An 18,988-nucleotide genomic window follows, 5' to 3' on the forward strand; every position below is an offset into this window, starting at 1 on the left:
CTCCCACAAGCACACACAGGATACACAATCCGCGAAATACATGACAATAAAAATCCGCCGCTTCCAATGATCGCCAACGCGAGTCTTTGTTTATGATTTTATTTTTATCTAGTGCATTTAGTTAAATATTAAATTTAACTTAGCTTTCAAATAAAGAGACGGTGTTGACTCAAATAATTTCAATCTACCAACCGATAGGAAAGACGTTCCTTTAGCGTAGTCGAGTACTTCATACGTGTCAGTTTTACGTCGGTTGACCGGTTGTTGCTTTAATCGAATATTTTTGTATTTTTAATATTTACTTAATGTTGAAACGTATTATTTTTGTTTGTAAGTAAACTTTAGTCTTAAAAATACAAACACATTATTTATCAACAAGATTTCGTATTATAACATAATATATAACTACTTGTGGTTTATTCTCATACTCTTGATATCATTTTATAATTCATTTGTATATTTTTATTTTATCATCTCGTTTAAATCTTTACTATCAATAATTGATGAAAAATAAGCTTAATGCCCTAATATACACAAGTCATATGGTTATACCTATCATGACAAGTTAAACATGTTCATTTATCAAAATTTTGACATAAGTTGTTAACGATACTTTTATTTGTCCCGACAAATAATATAACACTAGATTATTTTTATCTAACTTTTTGTTTACACAAGTGCTTGTAAATATGTCTAACATTTTATAAAATTTTTGTGTATAACCATTACTAACCACCACCTTTTTAACAAACGTCATTTGTAAAAATAGTATCTATAATAAACATTGACTCTAACAATTTTTGCATCTAGTACTAACTGTGCATGCATGTAACATATAAACTTTTTGCCATTTTATTATATCAAAATACTCAAGTATGTGTCTCCCCCCAAATAAGTAAAAATGTAAAAACGGGGCCATAAAGACTCACATTTGGAGCGTGATTTTCGGTTCGGTTTGGTTTGACTTCTCGGAAATCTCTTGTCGTAACTCTTCACCAACTCTTGGAAGAAGGCCCGAAACTATTCCATCCTGCTGAAATGATGATTATGGGACTGTTACTGGGTCGAAAAGGTAAGAAAACATGAAGTGTTTCCACCGTTTTGGTGGTTCTCGACAGCGAAAAGGTGGCAGGGGCTGTTTCGGCAACCTCTTTGCCTCCTAATTTTTTCTGTTTTTGAAGCTGTTTCGTACAAAGGAGAGAGCAGCAGGTAGGGGCGAAAACAGTGAGGTGTTGTTTGTTTTTCTGAAGCCAAAATGTCTGCAGTCTGTGGACCACATCTGCAAGCCTCTGCAGCAGAAGAGGTGGACCAAACGTCTACAGTCTGCAATAAGAAGACTGTTTGTTTTTTAACGTCTGCAGGCTGCTGAAATAAACTGAATTTTAAATAAAATTATTTTACAAACTTAAAATGATTTTTCAACACCAAAATTTTAATAATAATAGTCTTATAACATTGAAAATAAAATTCATGCAACTAAATTAGTCATACAATAAAAAAAATGTTTTACAATAACAATTTCATTTAAAACAATTCAATCTATATTGTGCATCAACTGATCAACAATTTCATCACGTAACTGAGTCATATATTCACCGTCTGCTGCAGTACCATGTGTTGGAATCCCGTCTTCATCATCATCAATGGCCACATTGTTATTTCGAAACGGGACATTGGGTTCATCGTATCGTGCGAAATACTCATCACTCAATCCTTCTTTCCTTATATAATTATGAAGCGCGAAGCATGCCATGGCAATGTTTCTTTGTGTCACAAACGGGAATGGTGCCATCCTCTTCAATATAGGGAAACGTGCTTTCAAAACACCAAAAGCACGCTCAATGACATTCCGAAGTTTTGCATGTCCATGGTTAAATTTTTCTTTATTGGTCAATGCACGTCTTTGACGAAAATCTCCAAACCAATACCTCACATTACGATAAGGGGCCATAAATCCTCGAGTGTGTGCATACGCGGCATCACAAAGATAATATTTGTCTGAAAAAAATGCAAAACACTAATCAATTTTCAAATTAAAATTAAAATATTAAAAAAAAAAACAAAAAATTACCTGGTGGTGGAAACGGGAATGATGCTTGTGGATCGGCTACTGCTTCTGATAATATTCTAGAGTCATGCGCTACCCCTTCCCACCCGGTCACAACAAATGTAAAAATAATATTGAAGTCACATTTTGCCAATACGTTTTGGTAGCAATCTCCCTTTCCCCTACTTCTATATAAGTCTTGTTTCTTAGCAGGGACAACAGCATGTATCAAAGTGTCATCAAGTGCACCAACTGCTCCTTTGAAAACCCTTCGTAGCCTCCTATTATGTCCTGGAATGTTTGGATTCGGATTAAAAGATGTTGGTACTATAACATCTTGTGCGAAAAGCATCATTTTTTCCAACACTTCATAAAAAAATTTATGAATTGTTTGCTTCGAGTGTTGAAATTTCCGCTTGATAATCACGTAACGTTGATTATGTCCGATCATCATCAAAAACATAGCCATCTTTTCCTTAACTGATACATGTTTGCTGTCCTTTAATGAGTAATTTGCTCTAAAATGAGCACATAGTCGTACAAAAGATTCACGGGACATGCGTAATACTTCAACACATTGTAAACGATTACGGTGTAATAACTCCAATGTGTATTCGTGTCCCGTCATTTCCGAATCATTATCCCGCAATCGTTTCACACCCCTCTTCCAAAAATAACGGATGTATAGGTACATTAGAATTACGAGAAGTAACTTTTGATCGTGATCCATATGAACCTAAAATCAACAAAGTAGAACTTTAAAAAACATTACATAAACCATATTTCAAGTATCAAATAAACATTCCATTTATCATATTTCAAGCCAAAATAACATTACATAAACCATATTTCAAGTATCAAATAAACATTCCATTAATCATATTTCAAGTACCAACAAGGGCAAAAAGACCTAACAAAATAGTTCCAACAAAGGCAAAAACATTTAACAAAGTAGTTCCAACAAGGGAAAAAAGTCCTAACAAAATAGTTCCAACAAAGGCAAAAACATTTAACAAAGTAGTTCCAACAAGGGCAAAGAGACATAACAAATACTTTCAACACTAGAAAATCATCGAACAATCTTCCCATCCTTCGAAACTCCTAAACTGGTACCCGTCATCTCAAGCCACCCTCGTAATATCTCGGGAACATCGGGCAAATGCAGTCCACATCTCTTTCATGTTCATGGTTCCTCCAAAAATATGATATGCGACAAAGCGTAAAGGATCTGTAGGGCCTAACTGAAGGACCTCTAACTTCTCTAAACACTGAGGAATTGTATACCCTTTAGTCAAACTTTGTAGAGCTTTCTTCATTTCAAATGCTAAATCGTCAGCAGTAACAGAAGTTCCATCAGGTGAAGAAGCAGACGGTGAGGCACTAGGAGCTACAGGAGTTGAGGGTTTAGCCCTTTTGTTGGGGTTACTGGATGGTGTAGCAGTATATGGTGAACCAGCAGAAGGTGAAGCAGCAGAAGGTGAACCAGCAGAAGGTGAAGCTGCAGAAGGTGAAGCAGTAGAAGGTGGTGGCTCATGATGAGAAGTGTCAACACCATCATCATCCATTGCATCAAAAGGGGTGGCGGTGATCTGAAGTGGTGGAACACGACAGGAGGATGCGCCAGCTACTGATGATGATTGGGTTGAGTAACTCCTAAAATTACCAGTAGCACTATTTCCAACAAAAAGACGTGCACAAAGATCTGGAAAAGGCAGTGGAATTGTTCTCAAAGAAGCAGCTTTCGGATGCCCCTAAACCCAAATGTAACAAGAAATAGTATAAGAATATTTGGCAACTTCAAACGTAAATGTTATATATATATATATATATATATATATATATATATATATATATATATATTATTGTATATTAATGTATATGTACCTTCTTAAAATCATCCCACTCCTCGGCTGTTAAATTAAAAGTGTTTGTTTGAGAATTGTATATATTACCGGTTTTGTTTTTTAAATATACTCATCCAGTGTATTTAGCTTTCAGATTGTCATATGCGTTTTTCATTTGTTTTTGAGTCAACTCAACCCCAAATTTCTCCTTAAGAACTCTTCCAAGCCTTATCCATGAATCTTTCTGCAAACTCAATCCTTTTCTACCAACACTCTCTACTTCTTCAATACAAGTATCCAATAAGCATTTTAAGTGCTCATTGGTCCATTGTTGTTTTTCTCCGATCTCTAATAACCAAATAACAATAAACAGTGAACAAGTAACATCATTATTTCAAGAAAAAGTTTTTATTTTCACGACAAATTTGTAATTTTGTTTTATTTTCAATCACAATAATGTGAAACTTTTTATTCAATTATAAATAACCTCAATTAGAGTGTTTTAATTCAAAGTTTTCTAAACTTTATAAATCAAATAAACTTCACTTTAACGACAAAAACTTTACTTCTATCAAATAAACAAAACTTATGTCTCTTTTTGATGCTTTCTATCATATACATACAAAATCAACAATCATATACATATACACTATCATATAAATATACACAATCAATAATCATATATATATATATATATATATATATATATATATATATATATATATATATATATATATACAACTTTGAATTACTGCATATTTAAGTAATACAATCAATTCTAATTATAAGCATTGTTGATAATATGGGTGAGTGGAAATTTAACATTGTTGGTGTACATAACCTAAATTACATTCAAGGTATCATATAAGCATCATAAGAACATCATTCAAAACAACAGGAGGCATGCCCAGGCTTGACAATAACAGAATTAAACAGAAAATTTGGGTGCTACTGTTACAGGTTTAACATCTAGGTTCAATTGCTAATTGAAGCACAAACACATACACAATTGGACTTTTTCGATCAAACAGACCAAGCTGGAGATGTTACAAGTTTAACATCTCGGTATTTCATTCAAAATCAAATCCAATTTCACATTCAAAGATAAATTACTTTCATTACAAATGTTTTTATTTTACAGCTCTTTTATGAGTTATGCATCAATTAACATAAATTCTGAACTATAGCTTCAATGCAACGGATAAGAAGGGAATAACAGAAAGTCGGGAGAAGAAGGAAGACTGACAGCAGGAAAAAAAAACGAACCTGTAGCTGTGAGGTCGAAGTCTCCGGTGTAGCTGTGGGGGCGACGGTCTCCGGCCGGTGGCTTCACAGGGGAGGCGCTGGTTAACGGCGGCGAGCAGGGGAGGAGTCGTCGCTTGGTCGCTAGTTGAAGTTGTCGTTGTGACCTTGTTGTTCGCTGGCTGCTGCAATCGACTGTGATGGTCGGAAAATCGGAGGACGCCGGATCAGAGAGGAAGGCGGCGATCGATGGTTTTGATCGGAGAGGAGGGTTGCGACGGTGGCGGTCGATGCAAGGTGGAGTACGATCGATCGATCGAGGGTTTTTCTGGGAGGGTTGGACGAGGACTGGAGGCGGAAGCAAACAAAAAAAAAAAAAAGACGCGTTTTTTTTAGGTTAAAGGGCTTGCAGACTTTAGAAGATGCTATCCCATATCTGTGTGGTGAAGACCTCGCGCAGACGTTTTTATGTCTGCGCACTTAAGAAAAACAAACAGACTGCAAACCATTATGTCTGCGCGTGGTCTGCGCCTCGCAGACAGAAGAGGTCACGTAGACCTGCAGAGAAAAAACAAACACCCTCTGAGTGTTTGGAGCTTATATTGTCAGCAAAGACATGGAAAAATTGACAGCTTTGTTGTTCTATTTTCTTTCTGGAAAAACAGGTGCACAACACCTCCGAATAGAGGTGTTCTTGGGGATCACGATGCAGAAAAGAAAGAACAGGTAGGCTAAGGTGTTTTGGTGAGTTTGGGGCTGAAATGTGTAAAGGAAAAGAATTATAACATAGCTGGGTATTTATGCTTCAAGATGGATTTGACTCATGGAGGAAAGTTAGAAGTTTTGTCATACATTCATCATGCATGTGTACTAGTAACTTCCATGAGTGGAGAAATATGTGAGGGAGAAAAGAAAGAAGAAAGGAAACGTGAGGTGAATGTGTTTGTGTGTTAAAGTCTCTCATTTACATTGTACTTCAAAGTGAGACTTTAAAGCAACCTCTTTTAATGAGTGGTACTTCCTTCATAATGAGAATTTGAGGCATTTTTGGTTGGAATGCCTTAATTACGTGAATAGGAAGAGGTAGACTCTTAGGAGTTGACTTGGCCTTCAATGCTAATTCTTGTTATATTAAGAGTTAATTGTATGTACTAGTTCTTAAATTGGTGTAGTGTCATAAATGGATTCTTGGGGTTTTATGGATAACTTTCGAGACATCTAACCATATACACACATACATACATCTCATACCTATTTATTTTGTTATATTTTTGTCATATAATAATCAAGTCCCCTTATTATTACATATAACATTTGTAAGGACTTAGATATTTTTATAAATATAACTCTTTCACTACATAAACATAATTGTATGTATCTTATTGATTTTATTAGCATATAACTAGTCGTATTCCAATAATAAGTCGCATTCCAATAATAATATATATTAAACGATTCTTATTATTATAAATATATACTTATTTTTATAAGAACATCGTACATTAAGTCCTCCATCACAATTAGTTATGGTCGTTATACGGTGGACCTCGACCTAATTTTTACGATTGTTACATAAACAAACTTTCTATATTAAGTACCTAACTGAATTTATGATTTTAGGATTTAACAAAAAGTTATTCAATAAAAACTTCATTTTTTATAGCAACTTACGAGATTACTGAAAAATTGAACTATTGAACAATAAATTTTCTAGATAACGTTTTATATTTATTATTTAATATTTTATTTAACAAAATGAAATTATTGGCAAATAAAGAAATGAGTTTAATTAAAATGTCTTCATCCTTCATTGATCGTGAGAGTAAACAAGAGAATGTATTCTCCTCTATAAATAGGAAAGGTTATGAAATATTTTAAAGGGACTAGGCCATGAGATCTTCCTTGCATCTAACTTTGTAGGACGTTGAGTGTATTCTTTGGTGAGATTGTCTTTGTCGACAAGTGACTAATTAAATTTCGGAATTTCGAAAATGATTTTGGACCATATCTTTTAGATTTGGTTCAAGTTTAATAAGGATCCGAGTGTCTTCTGGCTGAGTTAGGCAAACTCGCTTCCATTGGAGGCTGGCTGAGTTAGGCAAACTCGCTTCCATTGGAGGCTGAGTTTAAGTAACATGCCGAGTATTTGGTTGTGTTAGCCAAGTTTTACAACCATGTATGTAATACAATTTAAAGTTTTAACCTTATAAAAGACGTCACTATTATCATATGTTCTACATAATTATGGTAATATTTATGATACAAAACATTTTTTTTACTATTTAAGATAAAAAGTTGTCTCTATTATTATATGTTGTATAGAATGATAAAATTTAAGATAGATAAAAAGATGTTTCTATTATCGTATTTTCTACATAATGATAATATTTAATATAAACGTTTTAATTTAATATGAAATTATTATTTAATAGATAACAATAACGATTTATTTATTTTTAAAAACTAATTTTTTTATATTTTAATCATATAACTTTGTATATAAAAAACATCTTCAAGTTCCAACATTATCTCTTATAATATAGTTCAACATAATAACTATACTAAAAATCATTTTTTATATTTTTATGAAATTTTTATTTAATTGTTAATAACAATGTTTTAGTTATTTTTAATATAAAATATTTTTTTTATATCCCACGCAACGCGCGGGCATTCGCCTAGTCTACTATAATAAATGAATGTTTTTTTGCCACATGTCATCTTCTCATTTATTTGGACACATGGCATTTTCTAGAATTTTTAAATTTTCTATTTTCCACTTGTCATTTTATTTTATTTTTCATTTTATTAAATTAAAATTCCATATTTAATATGTAAGGTATTTATTAGAAAAGGTTTATATATGTAATGTATTCAATACATTAAAGTCTCACTAATTTTAATAATTCAAATTTTTCTCATTTTTTCTTATAAATTCAAACTTTTCAAATTATTAAAATTTTATATTTATTTTTTAATTAAACTCATGTAATACATGGATGTCACACCTAATATATACATATAAGAATGTACATTTTTCCTTTTCTGTTGCATACTTATTAAATTTACACATTATAAGATAGGACAAAATCAAATAAAGTCATAATTCATAAACAAAAAATATAGTAACACTCCTCATTAGGAAATTAAAGCAGAATATCTAACCGTTCAAACCTTAAATAAGAAGATCATAGACAACATCAAATCATGAAAACAGTCATATAAAATTAAAGTCAAAGCCCTCAAAAAGATAGCAAGAACAATGATCTAAGCATCGTTTGTTTTCTGATATAGAGTGGTTAGCACTTCATTGGTTGATAAAGATGCCCTCAAGAGCGTCAATGCCTGTCAATATTTAAACAAATAAATGCCTATCAAGAGAGATATATATAGACAACAAAGTTGACAGTACTAAAACATGTTTGATATTGCTTTAAAGCCCTATTTTGCATTATATGATTTTGATGAACCTAACACAGTCTTTTTTTGAAAAGTGTTAGCATTTGCTGCTGGGCAAACTGAATTTTCTTCATTATTAAGGTGTTATCTTGATAAACACCATTAATTAATTAAGAAGTTTTCATGTTATTATGAGTTTTTTGAGTTCTATTATTAGGCTATAAATTAAAGCCATTAGGATGTCTTAAATCTAATAAGTGTCGACCATAGTTGGGTTTTCCGTTCTTTGGGTTTCCACTTTATATTATCAAGAGTTTTGTACTCGAGGCTATTCCCACCTCTCTATTTGAAATTTGCCGGTGAGCATGCAACCAAGTCCATCACACCCGCTTCTCCAACATCAACCTCTCGTCACCATTCCAGGAAAGCTCTAGTCAAAAGCATGAATTTCAAACCTATGAATTTCCACATCAAAATTACCTTCTTCTTGGACCTTCTTCTTCCGTTATGTAATGTAAATCTAATCGACATCCCATGGTTCTCTTACCTTATGCCATGAAAATGAATTAGCTAGAAAACCCAAATTCATTTGGAAATGGCGTTGAGGGTGACTTTGAGCGATTAGGCCAAAAAAGCCTTTCGTCACTAGTTATAGTGTAAAAGAAAGAGAAATTAATGGAGAAATGGTATTCATTGAGGGTTGAGGGTAGATCTTGGGGGAGTTAATGGTCCTTGTCGATTTTTAGGAAAAATAAACAAATAAATAAGTAAAAGAATCATCGTATCGTATGTACATGTATTTCATTAAAGAAAGTATATCATTAAATATACTAATTACCTCATCTTTTCCGAAAGGTAATGTTTTCTCCTCAAGCTGACTCAGATCCTTGACTGCAAAACTATTGATGAGAGTTATGCTTGAAATAGTGGACATAGGCTTCACCACCAAATCATCCATCACCATATAAGTCACCACTTCTTTCACAAAACCTGCCTTCGGTTTCTCCTGATCAGCTTCCTTTAAATTTACCACCGGTGTTCCAATGAGGTTCAAAGGGACATTCATGGAACGGCTGCAAGTAGGACACAAAGTAGCCGGATTCTCAGTCGTACTAAGACAATATTGATGTTGATAACCGTTCCTACTTATGCCAAAATAACTACACGTGTAGACTTTTTTTGTTGATGTAACCGGTAATCTCTCATTAGCAGAAACATCATCCAACAGCAGAAACATGTTCCCATTGAACGCTGTTTTGGAACTAAAGATATTATCTTTATTGATGCCAGGTTGAAAGTAAATCGGATTAAGGCTTTCGACGCTTTCTTTTAGTTTACCTAACCCACCGACCATATGTTTGGAGCCCAGGAGTTGGTTGATTGTGCCGAGAGGCAAAGAGAACAAGTGCAGAAGGAAATCCACAAACTCTTTAGGGGCTTCTGCATATAAGACCTTTTGGGTTCCCTTGTGGACTAAAAGCTTAAGCGTGATCATGTCTTCGGAAGCCATTGATAGAGTTTATATATGGTAGCTTGATGATCGATGTATGTATATTTATTAGATACTTGAAAAGTAGGGTTTGGTTTGTGGATAAGCATGATACTAACCTACCTCAATATCAGGATTTCACATATCTATATTATCTTATATTAACTAAAACTAAAAGATAAAATATTTAACATTTACCAATAGAAATATATCTACTATAATAAATGAAAGTTTTTTTTGCCACATGTCCTCTACTCATTAATTTGAACACATGGCATTTTGTAGAATTTTTAAATTTTCTATTTTCCATTAGTCATTTTATTGTATTTTTATTTTATTAAATTAAAATTTCACATTTAATATGTAAGGTAATATATATGTAAGGTATTTATTAAAAATGGTGTATATATGTAACTAGGTGTGAGACCCGTATATTATACGGGTTGATTAAAACAAAATGTTAATATAAATGATTAAATGGAAAATTTATTTGAATTTGAAATTTAAGATAACTGAAAATTATGAGAAAAAAACATGCAAAAAATAAATTAATTAAAATTATGTGTTTAGTTATCAAATTTGTGTACTAAACGGGTAAATTATAACAAAATGCTAAACATAAAGGTTTAAACTGTAAATTTATTTGAAATTGAAATTAAAATTTAGAATTTGAAATTTGAAATTAATAGTCATTATGGTAGTTTTAATTTATGGAAGTTATATTAATGATATATTGGAAATAAAAAATGAAGTAAATGACTAGTGGAAAATAAATATATCTCAAAATAATGACAAAATGACAAGTGGCCAATTGAATGAGAGAATGACATGTGGCAAAATCATTTTTATTTATTAGGGTAGAAGATGTATTCAATACATTAAAGGCTCACTAATTTTAATAATTCAAAATTTTTCTTATTTTTCTTACAAATTCAAAATTTTCAAATTGTTAAAATTCTATATATATATTTTTTAAAATAAACTCATGTAATACATGGTCTCACACCTAGCTCTATATCATTTTATATCATACACTATAAAGGATTTGATCAAATTTTTAATGCGTCAAGGATTTGAGCAAATTAACACCGGTCGTAACAGTCACACAAAAAGGTAATTACTTTGACAAGTCAATTTAACTCCTTTTATTTTAGCTTATACTTTTGATTTCATATAAATTTAACTGAAATGCTAAATATTTTTAAAACTATATTGTTAGCTGGCATAACAACTCGACAATAAATATGACAATTATCATCCGCGTCACACCAACTACTCACACCGACAACTATGTCAGCCGAAACACTTGAATTTGCATACTTGCAAAGCATGTTCAATTCGTTAGTGAAAAACAAACAACACTTAGAAACCAGAGAATTGTAATAAAGACAAAAAAAAAATACTAGAGATGGAGACGAATAACATAAAAAAGAACATCATCTTCAATGAAGTTTGTTCCATGTTACATGAATTTAAAATATACAAAAAATAGAAGTGATTTTTTATGTGCATCGATAACATTGCTCTTATCTCATATATATAAAGCTATTTGATAATTATGCTACCAAAAACAACTACAAATATGTCGTAGTCAATTTAAATACTCATAAATTTTCATAAATATTGTTTTAAGAAAAATTAACTGAATCTATTAATATTGCAGACATTAGAATCAACTGCTAGTGAAAAGGAAAATTGACTTATCGTGGTAATTAGTTTTTCGTTTTGTTCATATTTAGGTAATATTTTTTTGTACACATCTAGGTAACGAAATTGTAAGTAGTGGTCACATATGACCATTACGACCGGTTGTAATTTGCTACAATCGGTTATAACAGCCATATATGAACACTTCCAGCAAATTCGTTGCCTAAATGTGTACAAATTTTTTTTATTCAAACATGAACAAACAAAAAAAATAATTACTCTAATAAGTCAATTTCCTTTATAAATTCCAAAACACAAGACAAACTTGCAAAAATGGTCCCCGTGGTTTCTTATTTTATGTGGTTATGGTCCAAACGTTTGAAAAGTTACAGATTTGGTCATTTTCAACAAGTTTTATTGTGGTTTTGGTCTCTCGTCCGTTAAGTTTAACTGATTGGCTGTTCACTTTTTTAAAATGACAATTTTACCCTCAGGGACCATTTTCAAAGTTGTCTTTTACCATACCATAAAGACCATTTTTGCATACATTCTTTTTTATTTTATTGAAGTATTATATATTAGTAAATATTATTTTTAATATATACTATTATATATTAATAAATATTGTTTTATTGGATTATTAATTTATTATAGTTGATTTTTTTTAGTTTTTTTGTTAGAGTAATTCTTTTTATTGAGTTATTACATATCAATACATATAGTTTTTAATATATAATATTTATATCATAATAAATATTATATTATTGGATTATTAATTTTCTTTAGTTAATATTTTTAATTCTTTTTTTTTGAATTATTTTTATTGGATTATTTCTTTTATTTCTTTTAATTTATTATTTTCTTCATATACTAAATATTATTTTATTGGATTATTAATTTATTTTAGTTAATTCTTTTTTTTAAATTGTCGAAGTAATTATTTTTTATTGAATTATAATATATCAATACATATAATTTTTAATATATAATATTTATATCATAATAAGTATTATATTATTGGATTATTATTATCTTTTAGTTAATTTTTGTAACTTTTTTAAAACTATTTTTTATTGGATTATTACTTTTAATTTATTATTTTCTTCATATACTAAATATTATTTTATCGGATTATAATAATAGTTCTTGTTAATTTTATTGGTTCCACCATAAAGCCATGGGATACGTGAAATCGTCGTCTCTCATCATCGAAATTGTTAGGATCGCTGCCAAACACTTTCATTTCATCTAGCTTATAATGAGAAATCATTGGGAAAATACAACCACCATCACTCGGTCACCACCACCACTTATAAATTTTATCGGGGTTTGTTGCGCATTATGTGGGATATGAAGGATTCCAGTGGATTATGAAGAGGTTGTCGCAGGTGGCTACCAACAACGCTGGGTGGAATAGGGTATGGTATCTATTGAACCTCCGATGAAGGTGTTTGGAGGTGATCCTGCTAATTTTTGACGATGATAAGCGACACTTTTACGTATTTCGACGACATTATGGTGAAACTAATAAAATTAAAAACAATTAATAGTATAAATTCAAAATAAAATAACAATCCGATAAGATAATATTTATTATATTAAAAAAATAATAAATTAAAATTAATATTTCAATAAATTAATAATTCAAAAAAACAAATTACAAAAATTAATAATCCAATAATGTATTATTTATTACGATGTAAATATTATATATTAAAAATAATATTTGTTGATATATAATAATCTGATAAAAACGAATTGCTCCAACAAAAATAAATTATAAGAAGAATCAACTAAAAGAAATTAATAATCCAATAAAATAATGTTTTGTAATATGTAATAATCTCATAATATTATATTTATTATGATATAAATATTATATATTAAAAACTATATGTACTGATATATAATAATTCAATAAAAAAGAATTACTTCGACAAAAAAAATAAAAAAAATAAAAAGAATTAACTAAAATAAATTAATAATCCAATAAAACAACATTTAGTATATGAAGAAAATAATAAATAAAAAGTAACAATACAATAAAAAATAATTAAAAATTAAAAAAATTAACTAAAAAAATTAATAATCTAATAATATAATATTTATTATGATATAAATATTATATATTAAAAACCATATGTATTGATATATAATAATTTAATAAAAAAGAATTACTCCAACAATTTTTTTTTTAAAAATCAACTAAAATAAATTAATAATCCAATAAAAAAATATTTGTTAATATATATTATATATTAAAAATAATATCTATTAATATATAATATTTCATTAAAATAAAAAAGAATGTATGCAAAATTGGTCCTAATAGTATAATAAAAGACAAAACTGTGAAAATGGTCCCTGGGGGTAAAATTGTCATTTTAAGGAACTTAACGGATGAGGGACCAAAATCACAACAAAACTTGTTGAAAAGGACCAAATCTACAACTTTTTAAACGTTTGGACCGTAACCACATAAAATGAGAAACCACAAGGACTATTTTTGCAGTTTTGTCAAAACACAAAGCATAAATATACGATGCACAAAACCAAATAATTCTTATTTATAGATGTGAAATAAGTTAAATCTTTAAGAGATATCGATATAAAACTTGATGTACTAATCCACAATGCAAACACCATAAATCTTTTATCAAATAAACCAATATACTAATCCACAATGCAAACACCATAAATCTATTATCAAATAAACCAACATATCAATCCTTATCAAATCAAATAATTCATTATAAGAAGGAAAGGGTACGTGAAATAAGAATATAATTAGTTATTTCAATTTTAAAATTCCAAAAGTATCACGATTCTTCCAAAAAAAAAATCGTGATATCTCAAACATGCTCCACCGCTCCGCCTCCGCCTACTTCCCTGCTCCGCTTTCTTGATTCGTCTGATCCTTCCACTGCCAATTCGTCCAATGCCATTTTGGCCACAAAACCAAAATAAATAAATAAATAAACAACAACAACAACATTAATTCTAAGAAATCGTTAAACTAAAATTATAAATACTTAACAAAAACACTACCGAATTCTAATGACTAGGAATTAGGAAGACTTTGCGATGCATTACCAAGAGCAAAATTCTATAATTTGTAGATTGTATCGAAGGTCAATGAAGAACATTCCTTCCATGAAAAAATAATAAAAAGGCTTTACTCTTTTTTTAGTTGTTTTGATCTTATCTTATCCGGTGGTGATGATGGGTACGAATTAGCTGTTTCTGATAATTCCATTTTTTATATATATTTATTTATGTATAATTTTCTTCCGTGATACAATTTGGAAACTGAAAGCAAAATCAAAGTAAAAGATTAGAGTTTCTATACAAGTTGATTTGTTTTGTGGAGGTAGTTCATCATTTATACAAGTGATCAATAGCACAAAAGTAAGAGAACTCCGAACCAAACTTTTGTTCACATCCAAATTAATGCAATATTTCACTACGTACATATATAACTTAAGAAAAGATTTAGGCACCAAATTCATTGATTGCTCCAAACTATAGAGACCAGGAATTTTAATCTTTAGCCCGTGGCTGCTAAAGGTTCAACCTGTCGCCGCTGAAGGTATTAGCGGCGACATGTCGCCGCTGAAGCTATTAACGCCGTTGTTGGTTCGTCGCTAATGTTTCATTGGTTGCCACTTATGTTTTTCGTCTCCGCTAAAGATGCGTCATCACTTATGCTCTCCGTCGCCACTAAAGATGTTGCCACTATTTATATGTATTTCTATTCATATAATACACATATACATACATAATACACATACGTATACATAAAAACACATATACATAGAATTGCACATACAAAAACACACACACACACACACACACATATATATATATATACATACATAAAATTCATTCAAAATACACATATACATACAAATGCACATACAAATACACATCCATATCTACTAACACAAAATAGACATACAAATACACATCTACAAAATCAATATTTCGGCGATAACAGTGGTGGTGAGGGTATATTCCGGCGAGAAGGGTGAGAGATCTCAAAATTCCGGCAACCATTTCAAATGCTAGAAAAATTGTAGGGAGAAGAGAAAAGGAAAAGAAAATGAGAAAAATGGAGTAGGGAGGGGTGAAATTGTGAGGTTTTTTGTGAAATTCCGATGAGGTTGAGCAGAAAGAAGAAGGGAAAACACAGAAGATTGGGAAAATAAAGTGAGAACAAAGAGGGTTTTATTGTCGATGGCCGTTAGTGGCGACGCGTACTCATTGACAGCGACATGTGGGAGGGAAAACAACACAGAATTTTCTACGTTGTTGGATCATCGCTTAAATCGACGAATGTGATTGAAATGATGCGGATCGCCAAAATAAGCTTTTAGCGGCGATGCACACTCTTTAGCGGCGACTCGCCGGAAGGAAAACAACATGGGGTTTCTTATGTCACCCTAGTCGTATGATCATCTCTTAAATCGACGGTTTAGATTGAAATGACGCAGATCGCCAACAAAAGCCTTTAGCGGCGACGAATACTTTTAGCGGCGACAAATCCGTCTCCGCTATTGCAGGCAAAATTCTTAGCATTCATGTAATTTACTCTCGAATATAAATCAAAGATTTACAAGGTTACTAATTTGTAGGTAGGAAAACTACAAACCAAATTATGGTTTACATGTAAATGCTATATTTCACAACATAACTTGTATGTATCAGTTTGCTTTGATTTTCGTTGGTATATAATTTTAACCATCTATTCTATTTACCTTTTTGCAAAATCAAAAATGTGTTATATATGCAAAATTATATTTTTTGAATACTTATAAAAAAAAGATAAACCTCAAATTGTGGCTCATGTTAATTAATTTATCTCAAAGCCTTCGTGGAAGATCAATCATATATAAAATCAATCATATATAAAATACCGGTAATATTTTGGACATGCCAAAATTTCAACTTTAGACCTTGGTGTGAGATTTTAAAATTGCAACTCTTAGGCTCCATAGGGGCTTTCTTCGTAATACTTATCATACATACTTATAAAGCTAGCATTTTTCTTGAATCTCATGCATTTGAAACCCCCTTTTTTAACTTCCTTTCACCACATTAATTTGAAACTCCCATGATTTTTCAATTTCTTTACAATAATATTATAAATAAGGTAAATAATGTTCTATAAACAAGAAAAGGGTGTTTTAAAACAATGTCTTCATCCCACATCGATGGTGAGAGTAAACAAGAGAATGTTTCCTCTTCTATAAATAGGAAATGTTGTGAAATGTTTCAAAGGGACCAAACCATGAGAACTTCCTCATGCCTATCTTTGTAGGATTTTGAAGGTATTATTAGGTGAGATTGTCTATATTGGCAAGTGTTCAGTTAACTTTTAGAATTCCAAAAATGGTTTTGAACCGAATTTTTTCAGGTTTAAATCGTGTTTCAGATAGAAAAAAATTATGTAGTTGGGTATATTGAGTTGAACCGGAGTTGGATCAATTTGGACCTATAAATGAATCATTTTCCTTTCACAACAAACATTTGAAACTCCCATGATTTTTCAAATTATTTCTAATAATATTATAAATAAGTTACATAATTTTATATAAATATAAAAAAGCATCTACCTAAACCTAAAATTATAACTGTTTGAAAAATCACTTTGATTCAAAAGCATGAAATATATATACAAACCGGGTTTCACTAGAAAAAAATAATATGTAGTTTGGTATATTTAGTTGAATCGGTCCGAGTTTGATCTATTTGGACCATAAAAAAACATTTTCCTTTCATTACAAACATTTGAAACTCCCGTGATTTTCCAAATTGTTTCCAATGATATTTTAAAAAAGTTACATAATGTTATATAAATATAAAAAAAACATCTACCTAAACATAAAATTATAATTGTTTGAAAATTCGATTTGATAAAAAACACGGAATATATACACAGATTATATTTTATAAATGAATTCTTTTATAATGAACTTTTAAATCTTGAAAATACATATAAACAAACTTTCTATATTAAGTACCTAACTGAATTTATGATTTTAGAATTGAACAAAAAGTTATTCAATAAAAACTTATTTTTTTGGATAGCAACTTACGAGATTATAGAAAAATGAAACGATTGAACAATAAAGAAAGGGTAAACAAGATAAAGGTGTTTCACTAAATAAATTGAATAATGTTTTATTAACAAGAAACTGTGTTTTATTACAATGTCTTCATCCCACATCGATGGTGAGAGTAAACAAGAGAATGTTTCCTCTTCTATAAATAGGAAAGGTTGTGAAATGTTTCAAATGGAGCAAACTATGAGAACTTCCTTATGCCTACCTTTTTAGGATTTTGAGGGTATTCTTTGGTGAGATTATCTTTATTGGCAACTGTCCATTTAAGTTTTAGAATCCCGAAAATGGTTTTGAACAAGATTTTTTAGGTTCAAACAGAGTTTCAGTTGAAAAACCGTTATGCAGTTTGGTAAATTGAGTTAAATCGATCTGAGTTTGATCAATTTGGACCGATAAAGGAAGCATTTTACTTTCATCACATACATTTGAAACTCCCGTGATTTTTCAAATTGTTTCTAATAATATTATAAATAAGTTACCTAAACATAAAATTATAATTGTTTGAAAAATAAATTTGATTCAAAAACACAAAATATATACAAACCGGGTTTCAATAAAAAAAAACGTTATGTAGTTTGATATATTAAGCTAAATCGGTCCGAGTTTGATCAATTTGGACAGATAAATGAAGCATTTTCTTTCACTACATACATTTGAAACTCTCATGATTATTCAAATTGTTTATAATAATATTATAAGTTACATAATGTTATATAAATATAAAAAAAAATCTAGTTAAACATAAATTATAATTGTTTGGAAAATCACTTTGATTCAAAATCACGAAATATATACTCGATTATATTTTATAAATGAATTCATTGTATAATGACATTTTGAATCATGAAAATACATATAAACTGTCACACCCCGACCAATGGCGGAAATGCCGGGGTTGCGACTTAAACATTTGGATCATAGTCAACAACATATAATGATATAATAATATAATTTATTCGACATTACATTCATCCGAAGTATGAATATGACAAAACACACTGTTTAATAGTCCAAAAGCGTTATACGCATATTTCAGTTTCTTACAACATAAAAGAGACAAAAGGCTACTATAGAGCCAACAATTTATTTTCAACGTCAAACCCATCATCCTCACACGTGGTGAGAGTTCTTCTGGCCACCTTGAACACCTAGAAACATATACATTTTGAAAATACGTCAACAATAATGTTGGTGA

At 30.5% G+C, this 18,988-nt stretch overlaps 2 protein-coding genes across 2 annotated transcripts; both read right to left on the reverse strand.

The window, feature by feature from the left end:
* Positions 1-1,534: 1,534 nt before the first annotated feature.
* LOC128127663 (uncharacterized) lies at positions 1,535-2,675 on the reverse strand. Its single transcript, XM_052766321.1, has 2 exons — positions 2,072-2,675; positions 1,535-1,998 (listed from the first exon to the last, which is right to left on the reverse strand). The coding sequence occupies exons 1-2, from the start codon at positions 2,673-2,675 to the stop codon at positions 1,535-1,537; spliced, it is 1,068 nt and encodes a 355-aa protein (XP_052622281.1).
* A 5,472-nt stretch (positions 2,676-8,147) lies between these two features.
* Positions 8,148-10,086, reverse strand: LOC128127705 (uncharacterized). Its single transcript, XM_052766380.1, has 2 exons — positions 9,371-10,086; positions 8,148-8,478 (listed from the first exon to the last, which is right to left on the reverse strand). Exons 1-2 carry the CDS (start codon positions 10,040-10,042, stop codon positions 8,401-8,403), a joined length of 750 nt encoding a protein of 249 aa, XP_052622340.1. The 5' UTR covers positions 10,043-10,086; the 3' UTR covers positions 8,148-8,400.
* Positions 10,087-18,988: the final 8,902 nt, after the last annotated feature.

The sequence above is a fragment of the Lactuca sativa genome, chromosome 8 (assembly GCF_002870075.4).
Source record: "Lactuca sativa cultivar Salinas chromosome 8, Lsat_Salinas_v11, whole genome shotgun sequence".
NCBI lineage: Eukaryota > Viridiplantae > Streptophyta > Magnoliopsida > Asterales > Asteraceae > Lactuca > Lactuca sativa.